Source organism: Helianthus annuus, chromosome 15 (assembly GCF_002127325.2).
Source record: "Helianthus annuus cultivar XRQ/B chromosome 15, HanXRQr2.0-SUNRISE, whole genome shotgun sequence".
Taxonomy (NCBI): domain Eukaryota; kingdom Viridiplantae; phylum Streptophyta; class Magnoliopsida; order Asterales; family Asteraceae; genus Helianthus; species Helianthus annuus.
In genome coordinates this window covers 34580824-34604903 of record NC_035447.2, presented here as the reverse complement: position 1 = coordinate 34604903, position 24080 = coordinate 34580824, and the positions used below count along the sequence as shown (strand labels likewise).

At 39.1% G+C, this 24080-nt stretch overlaps 1 protein-coding gene across 1 annotated transcript; it reads right to left on the bottom strand.

Annotated features, from left to right (window-relative positions):
* Positions 1–1524: 1524 nt before the first annotated feature.
* LOC110926806 (benzoate carboxyl methyltransferase) lies at positions 1525–3129 on the bottom strand. The gene is made up of 4 exons (XM_022170489.2): positions 2996–3129; positions 2450–2860; positions 2086–2340; positions 1525–2008 (listed from the first exon to the last, which is right to left on the bottom strand). The coding sequence occupies exons 1-4, from the start codon at positions 3068–3070 to the stop codon at positions 1634–1636; spliced, it is 1116 nt and encodes a 371-aa protein (XP_022026181.1). The 5' UTR covers positions 3071–3129; the 3' UTR covers positions 1525–1633.
* Between the last annotated feature and the right edge of the window lie 20951 nt (positions 3130–24080).

Genomic DNA, 24080 nt, shown 5'->3' with positions numbered 1-24080 from the left:
TCTTTTTACTTGGATGAACATTTCTTGTAGCAAATTTTGGATATTAAAACGAATTCTCTCTTTATATTTTATTTTGTGAAGTATTCTCTCATCATCTTTTTTCTTGACCATATATATTGAACAAATTGTGCGGTATGCATTACCTAGAACATCTGGTGATAGGTGTGAAGTGAGTGTCATTACTGTAGAAACAAATAATCAATAGATAGGATTCAGTGATTTAAAAAAAAATGTTATTGTCTTTTTATGAATATTATTTCAGTATTATATAACAATTATTTATGTTTGAATGTTAAAAACCTCTTTTAAGTTAAATAAAATCAGTTTATTTATATTTCAGTTTATTTCAGCAGCTTGCAGAAGTTAAAAAACAAACAGCCTTCTTCTTGCATACTGCAGATGTCTGCAGATTGCAGATGTGGTTCACAGACTGCAGACGTTTTACCTCTGAAAAAACAAACATCACCTTAGTTTTACCAACCTTTTGTCGGGTGTGTAGACGTGCCTATGTAAGCCTTAGCTAAGGCTTCTTCTCCGATTGGCGTCCATGGTGTCGCCTTTGGTTTGGAGGGTTGTTCACCCACCACTTGCTTGCCTTTTCTTCGTTTACCTTTTTCTTTTTGCGGTTGGGTTTCGGAAACAACTTCCACATCGTCGTCGGGTTCGGATTGTTGAACGGGTTGTGTCGGGTTCTGTTGGTGATTAAAAGCACCCCGCATCATCAATTGTTGAAGGGTGTGATTCTGAGAGAAATGAGAGATTCGTTTGGTGAGTGTTGGAATGCGGCAAAGGCGTTTGACGAATATTGAGAGAATGGGTTCGGTTCGATCGTCGGATAATATCCCGGAACCGAGAAAACATTTGGTTGCGTCGGGTTATTGGGATTGTTAAGGTTGTTGGGGACGTTCGGGTTGTTGAAGGGATCCATTTAAGTTTATAAAAGTGGAAGATGTTGTATAAAAAATAAAGGGAGAGAGATGAGAAAAATGGGTTAAAATGGTGAATGGAGGTGAAAAATGTTTGAAAATTATATATTTTGGGGATTATGACCATTGCTTTTGTTTGAAAAAATGGTAAATTAATTTTTTTATTTAACGGTAACCATGGTATGGGGCCCATAGTTTTTGGACTGCCTCCAACGTCAAGTTGCCGACGGAGAGGAGGGGGGGGGGGGGCGGGATGGTGTTCCACACGGCACCGGTCCTCGACGTATGGGGGACGGACCCCATACCCACCAGCCTTATCTTCTCTCTAACTCTACAAAAATTCTTACAAATAGTTACATTTCCAACTCATTATCATATTTTACATTTTTTTAATAACCAAATTCATTTACATTTTTGTTCCAACTGCCATGCTCGCTCATGTGATTAGTTACTATTTTTGACTTTTTTGAAAAGTAGTTACTATTTTTGACTTATGTTGGATTATTTGGCCCCAATAGATTTGATTCACGGATTCATCATTGACAATTTTTTTATATATATTTGAGTAACCAGTTTTTGTCTATATGCAAAACCATAATTTCGACTTCTAAAACTTGCCCCTCAAACTTACTGTAATACATTGAATAAACCACATACTTAGATGCTGAAAAACTTAAATTAAACATTACAATGATACTTACACTAAACTATTCACTTTTAGTCAATGAAATTAGTATGTTGAAGTATCTTGTTTTCTTGTTAGCGAGATGTTCTGCCAAATGCTTCTCAAACTTCTTAAACAGCGCGACGACATTTATGGAGTTCCCAAAATGAGACGTCAATAACGGTTCTGTAACCGCTCTGATATGTTTGGCTGTGTTCCTACCGTGCTTTTGGCCGAGGTCAATCGAATCGTTTGTATTTGTGTAATCTGTGTCTTGTGGGTCCCAGTTAACTTGAAAAACAGTCAAGTTATCAAGAGAAAAAGATCCCTCATTTTTAATAGCATCCCTAACTTCATCCACACATGGACAATAAAGTGGCAAATTGAATGAATTAAGATTGGATTCTCGAACCAATCCCTGAAGCAAATGATAATAAGTAGAAGTTAGTTGTAAGCAAATTATTCTTCGTTATTTTGAGTGTAATTATCGTATACCTCTTTGACCATGTCCTGAAGTGACTGTGCAAGTTGCTCCCAGAGACTGCAATTGTCATCACAAGTTGGATCAGCAATACTTCGACCTAAAAATGTTAAAATCATGCATCCACCACGTACTATTTCCTTGGAACGCAATTTTAGAAAATTCGTGAAGTCGATACGAAATTGCTTTGCATATGCTTGGAAGACATTTGGAGGACTTGTTTTCGCTGGGTATATATTTAATGTGTTGTTTTCTATGCCTTCAGGTACCTACCACAAATGAATGGATAGCATGAATAGTTTGTATATATTGTTGGGTTCATTAACTATTATCTTTTCAAATACATGTAAAAGGGTAAAGTTAGGCTATCTCACGAACCTGAGAAAGCCAATGAACACTAAAAGACGAGTGGACAAGGTGCAAACTTTTGTCCGGAAAAAGTCTACCGTAAAAGGAACCAGGAACGGCTGAAACAATACAAGGGCCAACGTTTTCTCCCTTCTCCCTCTTCAGCTTTGCATAAAATTCGGGTAATAATTTGAAAAGGTTATTGAAATCATTTCCAAATAGGTCATTTAAGCATACTTGAAACTGTGGTGGTTTATGGTTATTTTCTTTGCAGACCTCAATGACTATATCAATTATATTAGATGCAACCAAGAGCGTGTTTCTACTAGAGCCGCATCCTAAATCTGCAATCTTGAAACAACCGTCTAAAAAGATATCACGGCTTGCAATACCCTTGATTGTATGATTAAGACATGGTATCGCTTTTTGTATAACAGTTTCCTGGAAAAGAAATAAGAACAAAAGCATTAGTTGAGACGCCATTGTTAAATGCAAAAGCTATGTGTTGTACATATTAATGGTGGAGGGCTATGGATATGCATGTGTATAATAATGTACATAGATAATAAGAGAGACCTGAAGAAGGGAGTTCTTGGCATAGCTTGAATCTTCATGGCCAGTAGTCATATGTAGGATGTTTACTAATGCCATGAGGTTATTTTATCTGACTTTGTTTTGATGCTTCATGGCCTTCTTTTTCTTGCTTTTAATAGGCCTTGTACAAGTGATCAGTGATCACAAACAACTTACATGCAAATTATGTGGCGGACAAGATGAGTACGCGGATCACCTATTCACGGGATGCTAGGTGTCGGTAGTTCTATGCCATAAAGTAAGTATGTGGTGTAGAGCTCAACAAATCTTTGTATTTACAATGAAAGAATTATTGGAATATCACAAAAAAACGGCTATGTAAGAATCGAAAAGGCGATATGTTCAACTCATCGTTTTTGCAACATATTGGGGGATTTGGAAAGCGAGGAATGAATGTATTTTCTCCGGAAAAGAATCAATATAGATGCTATTTTGGGTGAGATGCAAGCAACAACCTTTGTATGGATCAAAGGGAGAGCGAAGCCCACCAAATGGAATGGAATAAAAGAGTGCAGTTTGATATGGAAAGTTGATCGTATGTATGTTTATCCATATTTCTTATCGGTAGTTTGGTGATTTTTTCTATTTTTTGTAAGTATAGGGTGATTGGCTTAGTTGCTTACTAACCATGTAGTCTGTATCAAACTATTTTGGTGATGAATGAGATTATCTTTTTGCCGTTAAAAAAAAAAAGAATTCTTGTAATGAAGTTTCAGTTAATCATCATATTTAACTAGGTTTATCACTCTAGCTGCGTTACGGTGAACTTATTTTGTTATTTAATCTGTGTTTACATATGTTTTGAAATCACTACGAGCGCGTTGCACACGGAACCACTAACAAGAATAAAAAGAAAATGTAAAAAACAGTAAAAAATAATCGAAAGAAAATCAACCAAAAAAAGTTGTATGTTAATGATGTTGTTCATATGAAACCCGTGGTCAGAGTACAGGTACCAAATTTCCCGTTGTTGTTTGTACGACACCCGTGATCAGGGATGAGCAAATGGCACCATGTAGCAGTACCGAATTTCCCGAACTAAAAGATTTTCAAACTCAATCTGGTACCGACTTTTGGCGTTTTCTGTATCAGACGTGCCGATTTTTACCTTCATGTAACGATAATGAACCGCACCGTACCGTTATTTTCGATACCAGTATTGGTTAACAGCAAGTTTATGCAACTTAGAAAGTAAAGAAAATAATAATTATTATTATTTTATTAAAATAGTCAAGGTATCAAAAAATATATATATTATTATAATATATTAATAAAACCGTTCATTTCATTTGGTTTATTAATTATTAACTAGTTAGATTTTCCGCCCGCGCGTAGCGGCGGGGACCCAATGTCTGCAAAAGACGTATTAGTAACAGATACCGAATATCAAAACATAAATAAAAATGACGTTGTAAGGATGGTCATTCCGTCCTAAAAAAACGATTTTAAATAACCTAATATATAATAATAGGACCCACACGTCCTACACGTTAGAAATTCGGTAGTTTTCAATTTAGTTATTACGGTGCTAGCACGTTAAAATATGGATGAGCTCGGTACCTGTAACGACACGACACCGAAAGTACCGATCCGGAAAATCATCGAAATTAGGTACCGGCACCGAAAATGCTCCGTACAAACAATACGGTATGGTATTTGAAGGTAAAAATCAATAAATACAGGTATGGTGCTAGACCGGTGTCGAACCGAAAGTAACAATTCTGAAAACGCCAAAAGGTGGGTACCAAATTGGTACCGAAAATGATTTGGTATAGTAAATTTGGTACCGATACGATACCGGTTTGATTACAGGATTTGATACGATTTGCTCACAAATAATCTAAATATCCAAGTTAATTTTGCATGCTACAATTCATTCATTACAGAAAAAAGACAAAAAATAAAGCAACATAAGTGTAGGTCCCTGTTTCGCGGAGGATTACGAACCTAAACCTTGTTATACAAACCTACTAGCGAGTGCGGAATCCAAGCTAGCAAGCAAACCGAGTTAGTAGCAAGTAGAGAAACAAACACACAAAGATTCACCGATTAACACTAGTCGTATTAATGCAAATGAAGGTTCGGTTACAAGCTCAATGTTTACAGAAGTGTTCTATAAACTCTCTAAGTGTGTGTGTGAGTTCTGGGCAGAATGCTCTCTAAGCTTCTATCTCTCGGGTGTGTGGGAATGGCAGAACTCCAGAACTTTCAACACATGCATGGGTATATATACCCAGCTCAGCAGGTCTGCTCGAAGGATTCGACAGATGGTCCGAAGGATCATCTGTCGACCACATGTTACACGAAAGATCAGCATGGACCTCGAAGGATCATCCTTCGAGGTCTAATGGTCGAACCATGGTCGAACCATATCTTTCGATCACCTCGAAGGATCAGGTGTATCCTTCGAGGCTATCCTTCGATCAGAACATCTTTCAACTGTTGTCCAAGTTAAACCGGAGGATGGTTGACTTGGTCAACTTACAATACAAATCAGGACATCGTTTATATCAGACCGAATACAGACAAAGTACAGACACAAGTGCACCAACAAACTCCCCCTTGGCTGTAGCTTTGTCTTTGATCTCTAATCTTTGTCTTGTTCTTCTAAAAGTGTAGACTCGTCTTGAACTTCGACGGTCTTTGGTCTTCAAGTCTTCAAGACTCTGATGTCCTATCATGTCTTCAATGTCGGAGGGTCTTCAAAGTCTTCACGTCTTGAAAGTAGAAAGTGTATCAACAAACTACCCGTATCATGTAGGAAGTGTGTTGACAAACTCCCCCTTAACATAAGCTCCCCCTTGAGTTATGCTCGTGAAATACTTTAACTTTATGAAGTAAGATCCTTCGAGGTGATGATGATGGCCAGCGGCAACTCGATCATCTTCATTCATTGAGTGCCTTCGTGTCTTCATTCCAAAGCTCGTCAACGACCATGTTCTCCTAGCCTTTAGAATCTGCACATGCAAGAAATCTAAACGCGTAATGAGAACAATTGCTTGGAATATAGTATAAACAAATGACACACGAATGACCATGTCATAATCAAACACCGTCCGACAGTTTGAAAGTTTAATAAAATTTGTCAATTTTAGTTTTTAACTTTCAAACATGCAAATTTCAACCGTTTATGAAGATTTAGTCAGTTCGGTTTTCAGTCAGGTTTCAGGTAACGAAGACTTGAGCTCCAACATCGTACGATCGAAAATAAAGCAGAAATAAAATCTTTTTGGCTTTTATAAAGTTTATATTAAAACAAGCCTAAAATCTTTTTGGTATTTTTGAAATTAAAAGACAACAATTTAAAATCCTTTGAGTGTTATCAAACGACATCACCGCTAATGTCGTGCTGATATGCACCAAACGATGAAACTGTTTAAAAGAACTAATAAAGGTTAAGCAGTAAATAAATATATACAAACATTCTTTTTGCGAGTTTCGAGGGTAAGAGAATCATATCAGTGTACGGTCATGCCAAAACACTCTTGTTGTTCAGTTAGTTAACATTAAGATAAGCATCCTATAACAATTATCGGTATTGTTGTCCACTTAAGCTCAACTTATCAGATGTAATCATGTTTAGAGGATACGTTAATGTATGATTTATACTTACCGACCGGTGTTCATCCACATCACGACACATTCCCGTATCAAGGTATGCACGAGAGTTCATCTTACCAGTGAGTATACCGATTATCATCTGTTTGACCGTATAAATTGTGAAATACTCACTTATTTTGATTTGAAAACAAGTCCTATGTGATATAATCACTTATTGATGAGGAACTTGATTTTCGTATGCATGAGGGCACAGGTGCAAGTCCGTGAACAGGTCAGTACTTCCGTACAGCAGAGAGACGAACTTGACACCCGGAAAAATGTGATATTTTATCACTTATTTGATTTGGACATGTGATTGTTTATCACTTATTGAGGTCGAATGCAGTATGCAATATGTACACGTATATATAGTATCATGGAAGATCTAGACTTGCGTCCCCGTTATTTTTCGGTAAAAGATACAACCATGATACCCAGATGATAAGCAGCATAAAGACCGAATATCTCAGAACCTCGGCAATCTATCAAACGAAATTTCGGTACTAAGACCATATGCCAATGAATGGTTCCCACCTGATCTTCAGTCGATTAAGATTTATATCACCCTGCACACTTTAAAATGATTGTGAGCCTACCGATACATCTTATATAGAGCTGCTTATCGTTTTGCATTTAAGGTTTAAAGAGGTTTGGATAGACCACTGATGTACTATCATTTTCTCTTTTGCTCGCCAGGAAACTCATTTTTGTTTTTCTATTGTTTTTGTGTTTTTGAATTTTTCGATGTTTTTGGATTTTCCGATTTTTGGATTTACTCCCCCTAAAATCAACAAACTAAGATAAATTTAAAAACACAAAGGTATTTACAAAAATGATTTTCCGATGTTGGTTTTACTCTTGCTTGACCTTAATGCCGTTTACCAATAATAAAAAGTCAAATCTTGATTTGTCAAAAGCTTTGGTAAATAAGTCGGCACGTTGGTCATCGGTGTGGACCTTAACAACATCGATTAGCCTTTTCTCAAAGCAATCACGTATGAAGTGATATTTGATTTCGATGTGTTTGGTCTTTGAATGCTGCACAGGATTTCTAGTGATATCTAAAGCAGCAGAATTATCAACGTAAATAGGAGTAGTTAGGAATTCAAAACCGTAGTCCCGCATCTGTTGTTGGATCCAAAGAACTTGGGAGCAACAACTTGAGGCAGCAATGTATTCAGCTTCGCATGTTGATGTAGCTACACACGTCTGCTTCTTGCACTGCCATGTGACTAGGCGATTTCCTAAAAACTGACATCCAGCCGTTGTGGACTTGCCGTCGATTTTACATCCGCCAAAATCAGAATCACTGAAGGCTACCAATTCAAAGTTATTATCCCTAGGGTACCACAGACCGGTGTCAGGGTACGCCTTCAAATAACGAAAAATCCTTTTAACAGCAGCAAGATGTGAGGCCTTCGGGTTAACTTGATATCTAGCAAGCAGGCACGTTGGGTACATTATGTCTGGCCTTGATGCTGTGAGGTACATGAGAGATCCGATCATGGCGCGATAGATAGAAGGGCTAACAGCTTCTCCCTTCAAGTCTGGAGTAATTCCGTGATTAGTTGGCAATGGGGTACCAATGGGCGTTGCATCAGACATCTGGAACCGGCTCAAGATGTCACCAACATATTTAGTCTGATGGATGAATATCCCAGACTCCGTTTGTTGTACTTGTAGGCCCAAGAAGAAGGTCATTTCCCCCATAGCACTCATCTCGAATTTATCCTGCATAATGCGCTCGAATTCCCTACACAAGACATCATTAGTAGAACCAAAAATAATGTCATCAACGTATACCTGTACCAGAAGAAGATCTCCATCTTGTTCTTTGATGAAGAGAGTACAGTCGATAAGACCTCTACGAAAACCGTTCTCCAGCAGATAGTGTGATAAGGTTGCATACCAAGCTCGTGGTGCTTGATGAAGACCATAGAGAGCTTTGTTGAGCAACCAAACCCGATCGGGATGGATAGGATCTTCAAAACCTGGAGGTTGTTCGACGTACACCTCTTCTTCAACCACACCATGTAAAAATGCACTTTTCACGTCCATCTGATAAACCTTGAATCCTTTGAAGGACGCATAGGCTAGAAAGATTCGAATTGCTTCGAGACGTGCCACTGGTGCATAGACTTCGTTGTAGTCGATCCCTTCAATCTGACGAAAACCTTGAACGACTAAACGAGCTTTGTTTCGGATAACAACTCCGCGGTCATCCTTTTTGCATTTGAAAACCCAACGGGTACCAATCTTCTTGTATCCAGCAGGTTTCTCTACTAGTTTCCAGACACCCAGCTTCTGGAATTGTTGCAGTTCTTCCTGCATTGCTTCTACCCAAGCATTATCTTTCAAGGCTTCTTTCCACGTTCTTGGTTCTTCTTGTGAGACATAACACGCGAAGGACCAGTCGTTTTGTTGCCCGGATTCTCGAATAGCTGCATACAAGCCTGCATTGTTGTTGTTTCGCAACATGTTTCTTGTTTGTACGCCACTTTGCACATTTCCAATGATGTTTTGTTGAGGATGGGTATTATGAATCCTTGTTTCTGGATTGTCTGGAACTGGAACATTTATACCCAGGTTGTTAAGATTAAGATCAACAACCAATTCAAGACCCGGAATTGACGAAGAGGATGATGCAGTAGTCTCAGCTGTTCTATGTGTTTCCACTGGAGGAGTACCCTCTGAAGTACCATGAACTGCTGTTGTAGGAGCTTCTTGATCTGCATCTAGAAATTCATCATCCTCTGAAGATTCGTTCAATTCGTTAGCATCATGAAAATCCTCATTGTTGAGAGTATTGTTGTTCACCGAAGAGGATGGTTCTTGATTCACAAGAATTGGACGAACCACCGGTGAAACTGTTGCATTGTCACTCTCGAAAAACATCCTAGCCGCAGCATTTTCTTCAACGGCTTCAACATTGATCGAATTGAAGAAGTCATCATACTCAAACATCCAAGGTTGACCCGGATTTTTGACTGGCAAGGTGTGCCTTTGTACTCTGACCTCAGACCATTCCTCGACCCTTTTAGTCTCTAGATTCCAGACTCGTAAGTTAGGGGTGGCATACCCAAGAAAGTATCCATCAATTGCTCTTGCCCCAAACTTTCCATTAGGATCGATGATTGTGCATGGAGCTCCAAACGGTTCGAGATAAGACAAATCTGGTTTCCGTTTTTGAAGAAGCTCAAAGCAGGTCTTGTTGTGTCTTTTGACTGTAAGGACTCTGTTCAATGTGTAACATGCAGAGGCCACAGCTTCAGTCCAGAATGGAATGGGTAACTGTGACTCTACCAACATTGTCCTAGCAGTCTCGATCAATGTGCGGTTCTTACGTTCAGCGACACCATTCTGTTGAGGAGTATAAGCTGCACTAAACTCATGAAGAATACCTTTTGAAGTGCAGAACTCCATCATGGAATGATTCTTAAATTCAGTACCATTGTCGCTACGTATCCGCCTAACCTTCAACTTATACAAATTCTCAATCTGAATGATTAAGTTTTTGATAATACCAAAGGTTTCACTCTTGTGTGCCATGAACGCAACCCAAGAAAATCTTGAATAATCATCAGTAACCACGAGGCAGTATTGATCACCTCGAATACTCTTGTGCTTGACAGGACCGAACAAATCCATGTGCAAACGTTCAAGAGGAACTGCCACTGTGTTGATCTTCTTTGTAGGGTGCTTCTTCTTTGTTTGCTTTCCTTTCTGGCACGAAACACAGATGTCTTGAAGATGGAAATTTTTGAGGGGAACACCATTCACCAATTCATTTGAAACCAAATGATTCATTTTGCGTAAGTGAATGTGACCCATTCGTCTGTGCCAAGAGATAGTGTCTTTTTCTGTGGCTTTGGAAACGAAACAAGTTGCTTGTGCAGACGTAGTAATAGCCTGGCTCATGTCAAGGACGTACAAATCATTTATCCTTGGAGCCGACAAGAGAATCCATTCTTTTGGAATTTTGAAGCCGGGTTTCAGCACATAACATCCATTAGCATCAAAGTGTACTGAAAATTTCTTGTCACAAATTTGAGAAACACTAAGAAGATTGTGATCAAGTTGTTGCACAAAATTGATCTTGTCAAAGCTGACAATCCCGTTAGATATCATTCCTTCACCCGTTATGTATCCACCTTTATCTCCAGCAAAAGCAACATAACCTCCTCTAATAGATTTAACGTCGTAGAGAAGCTTCATGTCGCCTGTCATGTGCCTGGATGCCCCACTATCAACAATCCAATGACTACTGATAGTTCCTCCTGAAGCACCCTGCACATGAACTCAAATGAATTAGTTGGAGATGGGGACCCAAGCCATTGTGGTCTTGGGTCTTCCATTTTCATCAATGACAATAACTTCTTGTCTTTGATGGTTGGTGAATTGTGATGGTCCCCCTGATTCAACAACCGTTTTTGGTTTCCAAGTCTGTTTGGTTTCACCAGTGTTTTTCTTTAAAATTTTAACTTCTTGATGTTTTGAAGTTTTAGAATTTTCTGGTTTTACAACAACAGATTGTTTATGAACCACATCGGTTTTAATCGCTTTTTCAATTTTCTTGACCTGTTGCCGTTTCTGTTTCTTTTCCCTTTCTTTTACAAGTCGGGGATCTTGTTTTGTGGAAACAGATGGCTTACGGTCAGTCTTACCACGGGGATCATCAACCTTCCCTTTCTGCTTATGAAGATATGGGCAGTTTCTAATAATGTGCCCAATGGTTCCACACTCAAAACATGATCTTCGTTCTACAAACCCCGAAGAATCATGTGATCGTCTAGCCGATGATGTTGAACTTTGTGAACCCGAGGTACTAGGTTTTGAACTACTTGGTTCATTTCTTTTCTCGACAAAAGCTTTCTTGACAAAATCTAAGTTAGATTGATTTTCAAACTTCTCAATTTTGTCTGTTCCCGTCGATTTCACAAAGTTAACATTCTTCTTCTTCTTTTGGTTCGGCTTCTTTTGCACTGGAGCCGGTGCTTTACCTTTGGGTTTGGTGTGATTTTGCTGTGTTGGCACTGTTGGCAATTTCTTGTTGCCAAATTGCTTTCGAACTTCAGCCTTTGGGATTGGAGGACACTGGGTGACTGTAACTTTAGGTCCTGCCTTTCCCAAGAACTTACTTGTCGAATTCTCAAAGACTTTGCAGATTAAGGATTGATTAACATTCTTAATGGGAAAATCTTTGTCTGAGTAAATTTTATCATCACCAACTAGAGTGTACAGCAAATTCACACTCTCCGGCTCTCCTGCAGATGAGGACTCAGTTGCAACAGTCTTAGCGGGTTTGACAGTGGGATCACATAGAATGTGATTCTCAAGAGGTATGTCCTCATTTTTGACTACCGCATCAGACTTTGCTGGGACAGTATCATCAGATTCATCATCAGACGAATCAGCATCCTCAATCACAACTGGAGGATCTTGATTCTGTTCAGCACTCACAAATGTATCTGCTGACACATCTGAATCTGAGGATACTTCCTTTTGGTATCCGAGCCCTGCAGCAAACTCCTTAACATCCAGAGGCACAGAAGGTTCAAAGAAAACTCTGTCCTCTTCATCAGGCATGGCGTCATAATTATGTCTCACTGGTGGTGGACACTTCTTGTAGCCTATACATGTGACATCTCTCTTTTCTTTCTGAACGTCAATGATGTGATCTAACACATAGCTAGAACTCAAATAACTGTCTAGCTTGAGTCGGATCGCATCACTTTCGGTTTTCACACAAGCCATCTCTTTTTGCATACTCTCAAGGCGAGATATATACAAATTAATATCAGTTTGTTTTCTTGAAACCATTTTAGTCAGTTCAGTTTTATCTTTCTTTAATGTTTCAATTACTGACTTAAATTCCTTTTCATGGTTTTCATAAAACATGTTGGCCTCTGTGCATTTAGAGAGATCCACAGTCAACTTCTGATTGTGGAGAAAGGTCACATCATATTTTTCTTGCAAAGCGTCATGCTTACTTTGCAAGTCACTCAAATTCTCATTCACAGTAGTATGTTTGTCTTGCAAGTCAAACAAACTAGCTTGTAAAGCATCATGTTTGCCTTGCAACTCAGACATACTTTTCTCAAGATCAGCACATCTAGCATGCAACCTAGCACATTCATCACAATTAACAGCAGTGGGTTCATCGACACATACCTGACTTGATGAACCGTCGACATTAGCCATAAAGGCTGAATGGAGAGAAGACGAAGAGTAAGCAGCTTGATCCACCAGAATAGATCTTCTTTGAGTTTCTGCTACAGCTTCCCCCAAGAGTTCATCAATGTCAATATCATCCGAAACATTAGATGTCTCACCCACATGATCATCACCAGAGTTGGATGATTCTTCATCAACACTCCTGCTGTATCCAGAGGAGTCTTCATCTTCAGACGATTCATCACCACTGGCAGAAGATTCTCCACCATTGGTGTGAACTAGCTCCTTCACAATCTGAGCAAAACATGCTGTTCCATCAGGAGCATCACCACCCAACTGGATTGACCAGTCACAACCTTCATCCACCTGAACTGCAAGTGCTCGGTTGGTTTGGTTGTTGACAGGCACCAATGTACGATCATTGTTTCTGTTCTGCTGGTTGCCTTGGTTCCTGAAGGGGTTTTGATTCCCGTGCTGGGCTGGCTTTGTACATTCCCGTTTAAAGTGGCCCCGTTCACCACAGTTGAAGCACTTAACAGCTTGCTTATCGAACCCATACTTGGTGTCTCGCTTACTCTCCAAGCTGGTTCTTCCAGTACTTTCCATCCAATCCTTTGCTCTTCTCACAGCACTCGCAAAGGCCCACTTGATATCCATCAAGTCCATCTCTTCCTTATCAATCTGCCTGTAATCTTCTTGTGTCAGATTAATATTTCCAATCTGACCTTCTATCAACCCACAGTACGCGCTCACTACAGTGTTAAGCAGCTCCATGTGTTCCTTAGCTACTTCTACACTGATTTTAGAGAAACTTGAAGTGTCAAGCTGTACTGTATTTGGCTTTGATTGTTGACCTGCAGAAGATGATGTTCCTCCATAACAGGCATATTGTGGTTGTTGAACAGGAGGAGGAGGAGGTGGTTGTATTGGATTTCCATACAAATCTGTGGTTGGAGGCGGCTTTACAGGAACTTGCACTGGATTGCCGTACATATCCGTGCTTGTGACAAACGCCGTTTGAAGTGGAGCATGTGAACCGGCTTTTGCTGATGAAGAAGTGGAGGTGCCATAATACATCTCTGGATTCTGTGGCACTGCAACTCTCTTTGCCTTTAACGTTTCTTCCTGATCCTTGTTCTCCAGAAGCTGCACGAAATCGTTGATATTTGTAGTTCTCAACGTTCCGTTGTACTTCAAGATTTCCAGGAAGTTATTCCATTGAGGAGGCAATGCATCGGCAAACTTCTTTACCACCTCTGTTGGAGTCGTTGTGACTTCAAAGTTTGTCAGCTCAGTAAGCAGGTGATAGAAACGGCTTGTCATATCTCCCAAGGACTCCTTATCCATACATGTGAAGCCATCGAATTCTTTCTTCAGTAGATCTCGTCGTAGTTGACGTGTGGCTTCATTACCCACTCCTCTTGTCTTCAATGCATCCCACAACTTCTTCGTAGTCTTGAAACTGACGAACTGATGATAAATATCCTTGCTCAGTGCTTGAGTGAGGATAGCGTATGCTTTCTTTTCTAAGTCATACGTCTTCTTTTGTTCATCAGGAAGATCGGCAAATGTAGCTGTCGAAGAAGCAGCAACCTCGATAGTTTGATCGAATTCCGTAATGAACCGTAACCACAACTCTGTATTTTGACCAAGAATATATGTATGGAAACGATCAACCCATCCCGGATATTCATGAAGATGCATCAACTTTGGAGGCCTGTTCAAACTTCCGGTTTCACTTTCGCTTAGAAGAAGACTTTGAATACTCGGAGTTTGATTTGAAACAAACGCCCATTGACCAGCTGGAGTGGCATTTGTTTGTGAGGATGTAGATACCGGAGATTCGGCCCATGATGGAGATTGACTAGTATTCATGTATTTTCCACTGTCTGGAGCCGGACTTCCCCACCAACTAGGATTCATGATAGATAAGCAAAATAAATGCTAAGTAAGAATGATCCGAAAGATAACACAACCGAAGGATCCTGGTCGAAAGATCTGAAATCACAGAAACTTGTTAACAATAAACAAACCTCAATCGAAAGATATAACCTTGTTCGAAGGATCAACAGTACTCGAAAGATTACTGTTGACTCTCGAACAATGATTTCGAAAGATTCAAGAACTCGAAAGATTCCCTTTGAAAGATCCTTATCTTTCGAGCCAAATCCTTATCTTTCGAACAATAGATCTCGAAAGATTCACCAATACGAAGGATCCTAATCTTTCGGACACTAGTCTTTCGAAAAGATTCCTCTGTCGAAGGATATGTTTCAGACTTCGAAGGATGGGTCGAAGGATATAAATCTTTCGAGCCCTCCTTGATCGAAAGATATCGAAGGATGATCTTTCGATGTCGAAAGATATCTTTCGAGAGGCTCTGACACAACTGACTTTGATGTGAAAGGTTGGTGAAAAGGTGACAGGTTGGTAAGGTCAAACTTTCGGCAAAAGGGGATGTCAGATCAACTTTCCCACCAACTTTTGAAAGATTGCCCAAAAAGGATAACCTTATCCTTAAGCCAGTCACCGGAAACACACCGGAATACCACCGGAAAACACAAAGTTTTCTAAAAACCAATTTTATGTTACCCAACCCAAACTTGAACACTCCCGAAGGTTTAGAAACCGTTTTTCAGTTTAAACAAGCAAGAAAAACCACCAAAAACGGGTGCTAAACCAAGTGTTCAAACACACCAAACACTTGAACAAACCCGGTTTTAAACAAGGTAAAGAGCGAGGCTCTGATACCACTTGTAGGTCCCTGTTTCGCGGAGGATTACGAACCTAAACCTTGTTATACAAACCTACTAGCGAGTGCGGAATCCAAGCTAGCAAGCAAACCGAGTTAGTAGCAAGTAGAGAAACAAACACACAAAGATTCACCGATTAACACTAGTCGTATTAATGCAAATGAAGGTTCGGTTACAAGCTCAATGTTTACAGAAGTGTTCTATAAACTCTCTAAGTGTGTGTGTGAGTTCTGGGCAGAATGCTCTCTAAGCTTCTATCTCTCGGGTGTGTGGGAATGGCAGAACTCCAGAACTTTCAACACATGCATGGGTATATATACCCAGCTCAGCAGGTCTGCTCGAAGGATTCGACAGATGGTCCGAAGGATCATCTGTCGACCACATGTTACACGAAAGATCAGCATGGACCTCGAAGGATCATCCTTCGAGGTCTAATGGTCGAACCATGGTCGAACCATATCTTTCGATCACCTCGAAGGATCAGGTGTATCCTTCGAGGCTATCCTTCGATCAGAACATCTTTCAACTGTTGTCCAAGTCAAACCGGAGGATGGTTGACTTGGTCAACTTACAATACAAATCAGGACATCGTTTATATCAGACCGAATACAGACAAAGTACAGACACAAGTGCACCAACAATAAGTTGTGTATATAAAACCTCATTCAAACGAAATACAGTTTACTTACTGTGTGCATGAAAAGTAATCTAAACTGTGCAATTACTTGCATTGCTACGTTGGTATAGGATTTGATGAGCTCGGTACCAACCGGTACCGAAAATACCCTTACTGAAATCCCCAAAAGTATGTACGGTACCGAATATACTTGGTACGGTACGGTTCGGTACCGATCAGTACTGGTACAGCACGGGTATTTGAGGGTAAAAATCGGTGAATACCGGTGCCGAACCGGTACCGAAAATACACCCTATTTAGTAAAAACAGATACCAGTACCTGTACCCGATACTATTTCTTCATTTTACTATTCATTGACTTCAAAAATTAATATATAGGGTAATATATAGTAATAATAATTTCGTTTATTAATATATAGTAATAATACAGTTGCATGTGATTTAAATTATCTTCATATACCTGGATGATAGAGTTTTACCATCAAAATTTGTACACATATACTTGTTATTAAAATAGTTTAGAAGTTTAGGACTAAATCCTTTAGTTAAGATTTTACATAAGCAACCCATGTATAATTAAATTATTAAAAAGCCTTATACTTACGCATCTATAATCAACAGTACAATAAACATTATTGTCTTGAATCTCAAACATCATCACTAACTATTGTAAACAATATTCATAAACTTTTGGTATTTAATTTGGTGATGTTTAGTATCATGTCCTTGTCTTGTTCCCATTTCCTATATTTTTGTTACACATTATACTTTTATTTAATTAGACTTTTATTTTATCAAATATAATAAAACATTGTAGTTAAACCGTAATTTAAGAAAAAAAGATGATACTTATATTTTTTTAACGGCCAACAAATCAATTTCGAGCATTTTTGGGGAACCCACTGGACAAACGGAGTACTCTGAGAGTAACCCGTGTGGTCTACCACCAATTCAACCCACCCGCCCGTAGGCACAACGGTAAATTACTAGTACCGTTTAGCTCAAGGATCGAACTGATGTTTCGCTGGGTCTCCTATCACTGCCCACCAGTGTCTCACTCCTTTTTAGCACCAATTGAGAATTGAACTTGAGTCTTCAAATAAAAAATCAAATACTCCTACCACCTGAGCTAGAGCTAGAGGTCGAAGATGATAGTTGTATCACTGAGAACTTCATTAAGGGGCTATTTGTTTACCTCTTAATTAGGCTCTTAATGGTTTAGACCTCTTACTGGTTTAGCACTTAATAGTTCACACTGTTTGATTCACGAGCAGATGTCTTAAAGGTTCGACATTTGCCTCTGAATGGTTAAGATTTATACAGAGTCTGAATGATTAAGACCTCCAATCTAAATTGGTCAGACATTTGCCTCTGAACAGTTAAGCATTATATAGGCTCTTAATGATTCAGACCTCTTACTGGTTCAACACTTAATGGTTCAGACCTCTTACCGGTTCAGCAATTAACCATTCAGATGTTGCCAAACAGCTCGTAAGAGATATTGTGGTTGTAGAAAAAGTTAATGTCAATGGTAATCTCATTAACAACCTTTATTGAATCTATCTCGATACCATAACCTAAGAAGAATGTATTCCTTGATCATTATTTTTATAAAGACAAATTGTTATTAAACCACGAGCAACTTGCTAGCCCAATATATACAGACATCACGACAACAATTTACATTTTAACAACAAATATCAAACATGTACCACTTTTCCCAATCCAAGAATAAAAGCTTGGATCTATTCTTTACTTAAAGAAAACCCAATGTTCGAAGCTCATCAAGGATATTACAAATCTCCAACAGTTTTGAGTTAAAGATGATGTCGTTCCTAATTCGCCAAATTATCCAACATGATAATAGGATCACTATTTGCATCATTTTCTTTTTAACAACGGACCCTTCCACACTTTCATGTATTTTGAGCAGATCCAACACATAGATAAAGCATAAATCTGCGGGATGCAACACCAAGACTCTAACGTTCCGTATATTTCTTTGTTTTTCTTTTTAATGTATTTCATACTCTCTCTTCGATTCCTTATAATTTCGAGGCTTAATCATAACAGAAATTATTTTTTAAAAATCTATTTTCTTTTTTATTTTATTGAAAATATAGGAGAAAAATTTACATCGAAATAGTTGGTAAACGGGCAACAAGCTGTGCCGCTACCCCTTTTTGAATAGCAAAACTAAGCCTTTTAAAAACTACGTTCATAGATCTCGGGGTCATAACATTACTATGCATGACCCTTTGAACTCGACTAAGTAGGTCCACAGCCTCTGGCGCCAGAAAACCAAAAGTATCAAAAGCAAATGGGATAAACACGTGTTGGTTGTCAAGGCACGCTTTCTCATGTTTGGTCACTTTACCCGAAGCAGCCTTTAAAGCAGCCTGACCCACCGTGAAAGCACTACCCCCTAAGCCCACAAGCGGGGAAACCCCTGTTAGATCCACACATGCATGTTTTCCTCCTACCCATCCAAAGACCAGAATGTCGGCCGGTCGAAGGGTAGATCTCCCTTCCAACGGGTCTGTTAAGAAATTAACGGGTGCCTCTTTCTTAGCAGAAATACCAGCGCACCTGAATATGTCAAAAAGGACATCCCTAACCAAATCATGTCGGTATTTGAACCCCGGGAGCTCTTTACAATGAACCGCATGCTCCCCAAAGGAATCCAAACACGCCTTATGACAGACAGGGCATACCTCATCAACTAGGAATAAAGGAATCATGAGGCGATACTTAAGGATAGTACGATACTCAACCGACGACATATGCTGGCCTAACCCATCCATAGGTATAGCAAGAAGGAAATCTAGTGCATGTGGTGCTCGGAGACACTCAAAAACGGCTTTTTGTCTAACGGTCAAGTCAAACTGTACTTCGATTTCGTTGATAATTTTACTAAAAAGAGCACTCGCCAATGCATGTTGGGCTTTAGGGGGGGCGGTGTCCTTATTAGTGAAACCGCTGAAGTCAAAGCTTGGAATCGTATCACGAAGACAAGCCAAAGCACAAACATAATCAGAATCCATACCACATATGCCACTGTCTCTTAAGATGTGGTCCTGTAGCACCCAGGATTGGGCCCTCGAGGCCACAAAAGCATAGGATGAAGCCTCTACAGCCGAATACAACCCCAAACCCCCAAACCTAATAGGTAAAGAGGCAAGTCGCCACTGGAGGTCTCCAAAGAAAGGACCTCCACAAACCACCAATTCCTCAATCGCCTCACGCAAACCTTTGTGAAAGAACAACGCTGCATCTTCCATGTGTACAGGTTGGCATGTCCTCAAGCCAAAGAAAAGCTTGGCAATGCCCATACAGGATCGAAGCAAGAGTAGTTCGCTCTGCGGGTCACCTAATTTCGGTAGAAGACGCATCAAATCTACCGCCTTAGCAGCTCTTTTCTTTGCCAACCCACTAATAAAGCTTGCGTCTCTACTAACGGCCCCCCCAAGAAGCTTCACCCCCACTGATGGCCTCCCGATGTCCTTAGGAAATAACCCATCACGAAACTTGCTACCATCACAAGAAGGCCAAAATAGCTCAGTTTTCTTAATATTGAGTTCAAGACCCAATGTTGGACCCGTCACCTTAATGATGTCCAACACTCTAGCCACCTCTTCTGAACCTCCAATGATAGTCCCATCATCAAGATACCAAGCATGAAGGAGAAGCTTGCATTTGTCTCTAATCTGATGCACAAGGGGGTGCAAAACAAGAGCGAAAAGAAGTGGTCCCAATGGGTCCCCTTGCTGAACTCCCGTGGTAGACCAAATGTATCCATCTCCAAGATACAATCTTGCTGGCTGCCCATATAGAAATTCCACCCACAAAGAAATAGAAGGGCACCTCATCCTGACCTCACGAAGTAAGGCTGATCTATCCACCTGGTTAAAAGCATTAGAAAAATCTACAGTAAGCATTGCAAGAGACCCATCAGTGTGACGTTCACTTAGAACCCTGTTGACACTATGTAAAATGGCCTCAGCGCCACCCGACACGCCGACCCCGAACTAAAAATCATTAAGGTACTTGGTCATTTCTTTACCAACACCCTTCATAGCAACCTTGGAAACCAAACGCCTCCATATAGTACCCACTGCAATAGGCCTAATCCCATTGTCGGGTTTTAAAAGTGGTGTGAGGGGAGCAGACGCTACAAACTCTGCCAAACACGACGGGCATTTCCCCCCTAACCATAAGTTGACGACCGCAGTGATAGCGCACAAAAGATCAGTGGCAATAGAAGACCCCTCTCCACATAAAGCATCCAAAATGTGTTGTGCCCTTAAGCCATCCCTCCCACATGAGGTTCCTTTAGGAAACGATTTAATGCAACAAAGGACACTATCCACCTCTGCTACAAGGGGAGGCTCAGAATATATAGTACCTGGCATAGATGGAGGTTCTCTGTACGGGTGTTTAGCCTCTAATTATTCTTGCATAATAAATAAACACTCACGAATGCGCATTTTAATTCGAAACCGAGCAATACATCTTGATTCTACTTTCTTTGGAATGTTATTTCATAAGTAATTATATTATTTACATACTTACATACACTTAAAATAAACAAAACACATGCCTAACTATGAGTTTATAACATAATATAACACACAAAACATCCCAACAGACTAAAATGGCTTTCTTTTGAAATCCTGATGGTCCTTGCCCGTATTAACCCCTTTGCGGCTCGCTTCTATTTTTGTATGTTCCATCTGAACTCCCAACCAACTCCTTTAATGCCCCAACCACTAATTACATTTATAAATACCAACCTATAACATCTCCTAAAATCTTTCAGCACTCCAAAATCTCCTTCAAACACCCTCAAATCTTCCATTTCTTCCACTTTGGGCAAAAAACTCAAAGACCAAAACAGTGAGTTTTAGTTTTCTCCTTCCCTATACTTGAAACACCTCTAATAGTATTACCACTTGTATACCAATGTAAATAAGGGTGCTAAACCATCATTTTTGAGGTCCAAGTTGGGATTTTTCTTAATATTTATAAACATACATTTCTCTACTTTGTGTTAAATATTCAGGTTTTTGTGTTTTTTCAACAGGGTGTAGGTCTCTATAGGAGGACCTAGAACAACCTTATCCTTGTTATCAAACACACCCGCAAGTGCGGAATCCAAGTGGGTGTGCTAACCAAGCAAAATAACACAAATACAAGACAAAGATTCAAAGTTAAAGTTCACCTGTATAAATTTCAGCAGAGTTTCAATACAATGTTTACACAATAAAAACCTCTAAACTCAACAGCTATGTTCTCTATCTTATCTTCTGTGTTACAAGCTATTTAAATAGACAACATGTATTTGCAATCCTACGAAATACTAACTGGGCCCATAAATAAGGCCCAAGAAGAACCAAACCCAAGAAGAACATTCTTCTTGAACACTTGCCAGCGAAGGTGTTATTGTATATTTATATTGTTTCGTTGTAGATTGTGCTTAAGTGCTTGTACCTTAATCAAATAATGGTTTTATTACCTTACCAAATTCAATTTGTTTAGTATGCATGTATGGTTGTAAATTGTGCTTAAGTGGTTGTACCCTAATAAAAAAATGGTTTGATTATCTTACCATATTCAATGGGTTTGATCCTTTCAAAATTGTGTTTTTTATTTGTAAATTATTATTATTATTTATAATATTCTAATTAGTTTAGCCAAAATCTTGTATAATTATAATTTGCAACATTTTGATGCAATGGTTGTTGTAATGTATGCATTATGGTTTGTATAGTGGTAATGATATATATTATATATAGATTACAATGAAATGTCAAACGGGAAAAAACAGACGCGGGTTCATCGTAACACACGAGTCCTAGATCAACTTATTTTATTCTATGTTTTAAGTTTCGGTTTAATTTTTTCGCATTAACACACCGCAACTTCAGTGTCGGTGGGAACCGACAGTAGTGTGGAATTAGTGCTCGGCCTCGTCACAACGCGGGGGTGGTTAATACTAGTTATATATGTATATATATATATATATATATATATATATATATATATATATATATTGAACGGTTAATTGTTTTAATCCCTGTTGTCTATGGGACTTGAACCCAAGACCTTCTCCTTTCCAACCTAGTTGTTTTAAAAGCTTTGCCGTTGACAATGGACCACCACCCCATTGGTAGTTATATTTTATTTAGCAACTTTGTATGGACAATTTAGAAATGCACTTTTCGTTTTATTTTTTAACTAGGATTTTGCCCGCAGCGCGTTGCGGCGGCGCGCGACGGGTGGAAACATATAGTAAGATAAAACACGATTCGTAAAACGCAGTGCGTCAAAGGCAATTACAAAAAAGTGTAAATCATAAAGGTAACACAATGTCAAAGACATTTCGTAAAACACAATGCATTGGCATTTGCAAAAGTAGGAGTTGTAGCCTAGAGGTTACAATTGAAATTTTTTAAAGTTGGGCGGGTGTAAAAATGGAATAATAGTGCAAGGGGTAAAAAGGCAAAGTCAAAAAAAGACAAAGTGTAAAAGTATAGGGGTGGTGGCAGAAATGTGTAAAAGATGAGGGGGTGTTGGTGGAAATGTAAAAGAAGAGGGTTGGTGGAGTAACTGTGTAACAGATAAGGGGGTCATGGTGGAAAACCAAAGTCGAGGGTTGGTGCTAGCAAATTTTGAAAGATGAGTGTGGTTTTGAAAATTCAAAGTAGAAGGTTTAGGGACTAAATTTGTCATTTTATAAAACTTTGAAGATACCAAAGTCAAGGGACTAAAACAGTAAAACTGCAACATCGTGAAAGTACGGGGGCAGGGAGGCAAAGCCAGTGGGAAACCCGCGCGCGTTGCGGCGCGAGTACATTGCAAACATCGAATAGTTAGTCGAAGCGTTACGTAATGCGTTAAACATACGAAAACACACATTTTGACGTATCCAAGTTAACTCCATAGCATTGTAGCCGGATAAAAATGTAAAGTATATCGTATTTATATGTGATCCGACTCGTACATAGGAAACGTAAAAAAAAAAGCATAAAAGGTGTATCAAGGGAAAACTAACACATGTAATCAAAAGTGATATTCATATCAACGGAAAAAATTACACACCCTTAGCGTGTTGCGGTAGGGTCGAAATGTAGACTTGGAAACGTACATAAAACAATAAAAAAAACTATATATTTGACCTGACTTGTTCCCCAAAAAAGTTTACATCGAAACGTATACCAACTCGAATTTATACCGACACATAAATTTTAACATTCATAATACAACCCGCGAGCGATGCATCGTGGGCACTTTGCAAATAGATTAGTCCAAGCGTTATGTCATGTGCAAACTATATGAAAGCGCATGTCTTGACGTATTCAGTTCAACTCAATGTATGGTTGAATCCAGACGTTTAGTTTTTTAAAAAAAGAAATTAGCGAACGAAAATAATTAAAGAAAACAATAAGCTAAAAATGTATATATATATACGGTACAACGGTAAAGTTAAAACATTATAAACTTTTGAGATTAAACCTCAATGGTCTAATATCGCAATGTAATTGAAGTTTAACTTGGAAAGGAAATGGACTCAAATCACAATTTAACAAACCTAAAAGCAAAGGGACAAAATGTATTTTACTTAAAGTATGGGTGAAAAATTGAAGTTTAACTTGGAAAGGAAAGAGACTCAAAACGCAATTTAACAAAACTAAAAGCAAGGGACCAAAATGTATTTACTCAAAGTATAGGTGAAAAGAGGAAATGTCGAAATGACTCAAAACGCAATTTAACAAAACTAAAAGAAGGGGCCAAAATGTATGCCATTGAAAGTATATGTGAAAAAGGGAAATATTACATGCATTGTCGGTGGGCATTGCCACCGACTTTGTATTTTAAGTAAGTTGGTAATATTCAAGTTTTC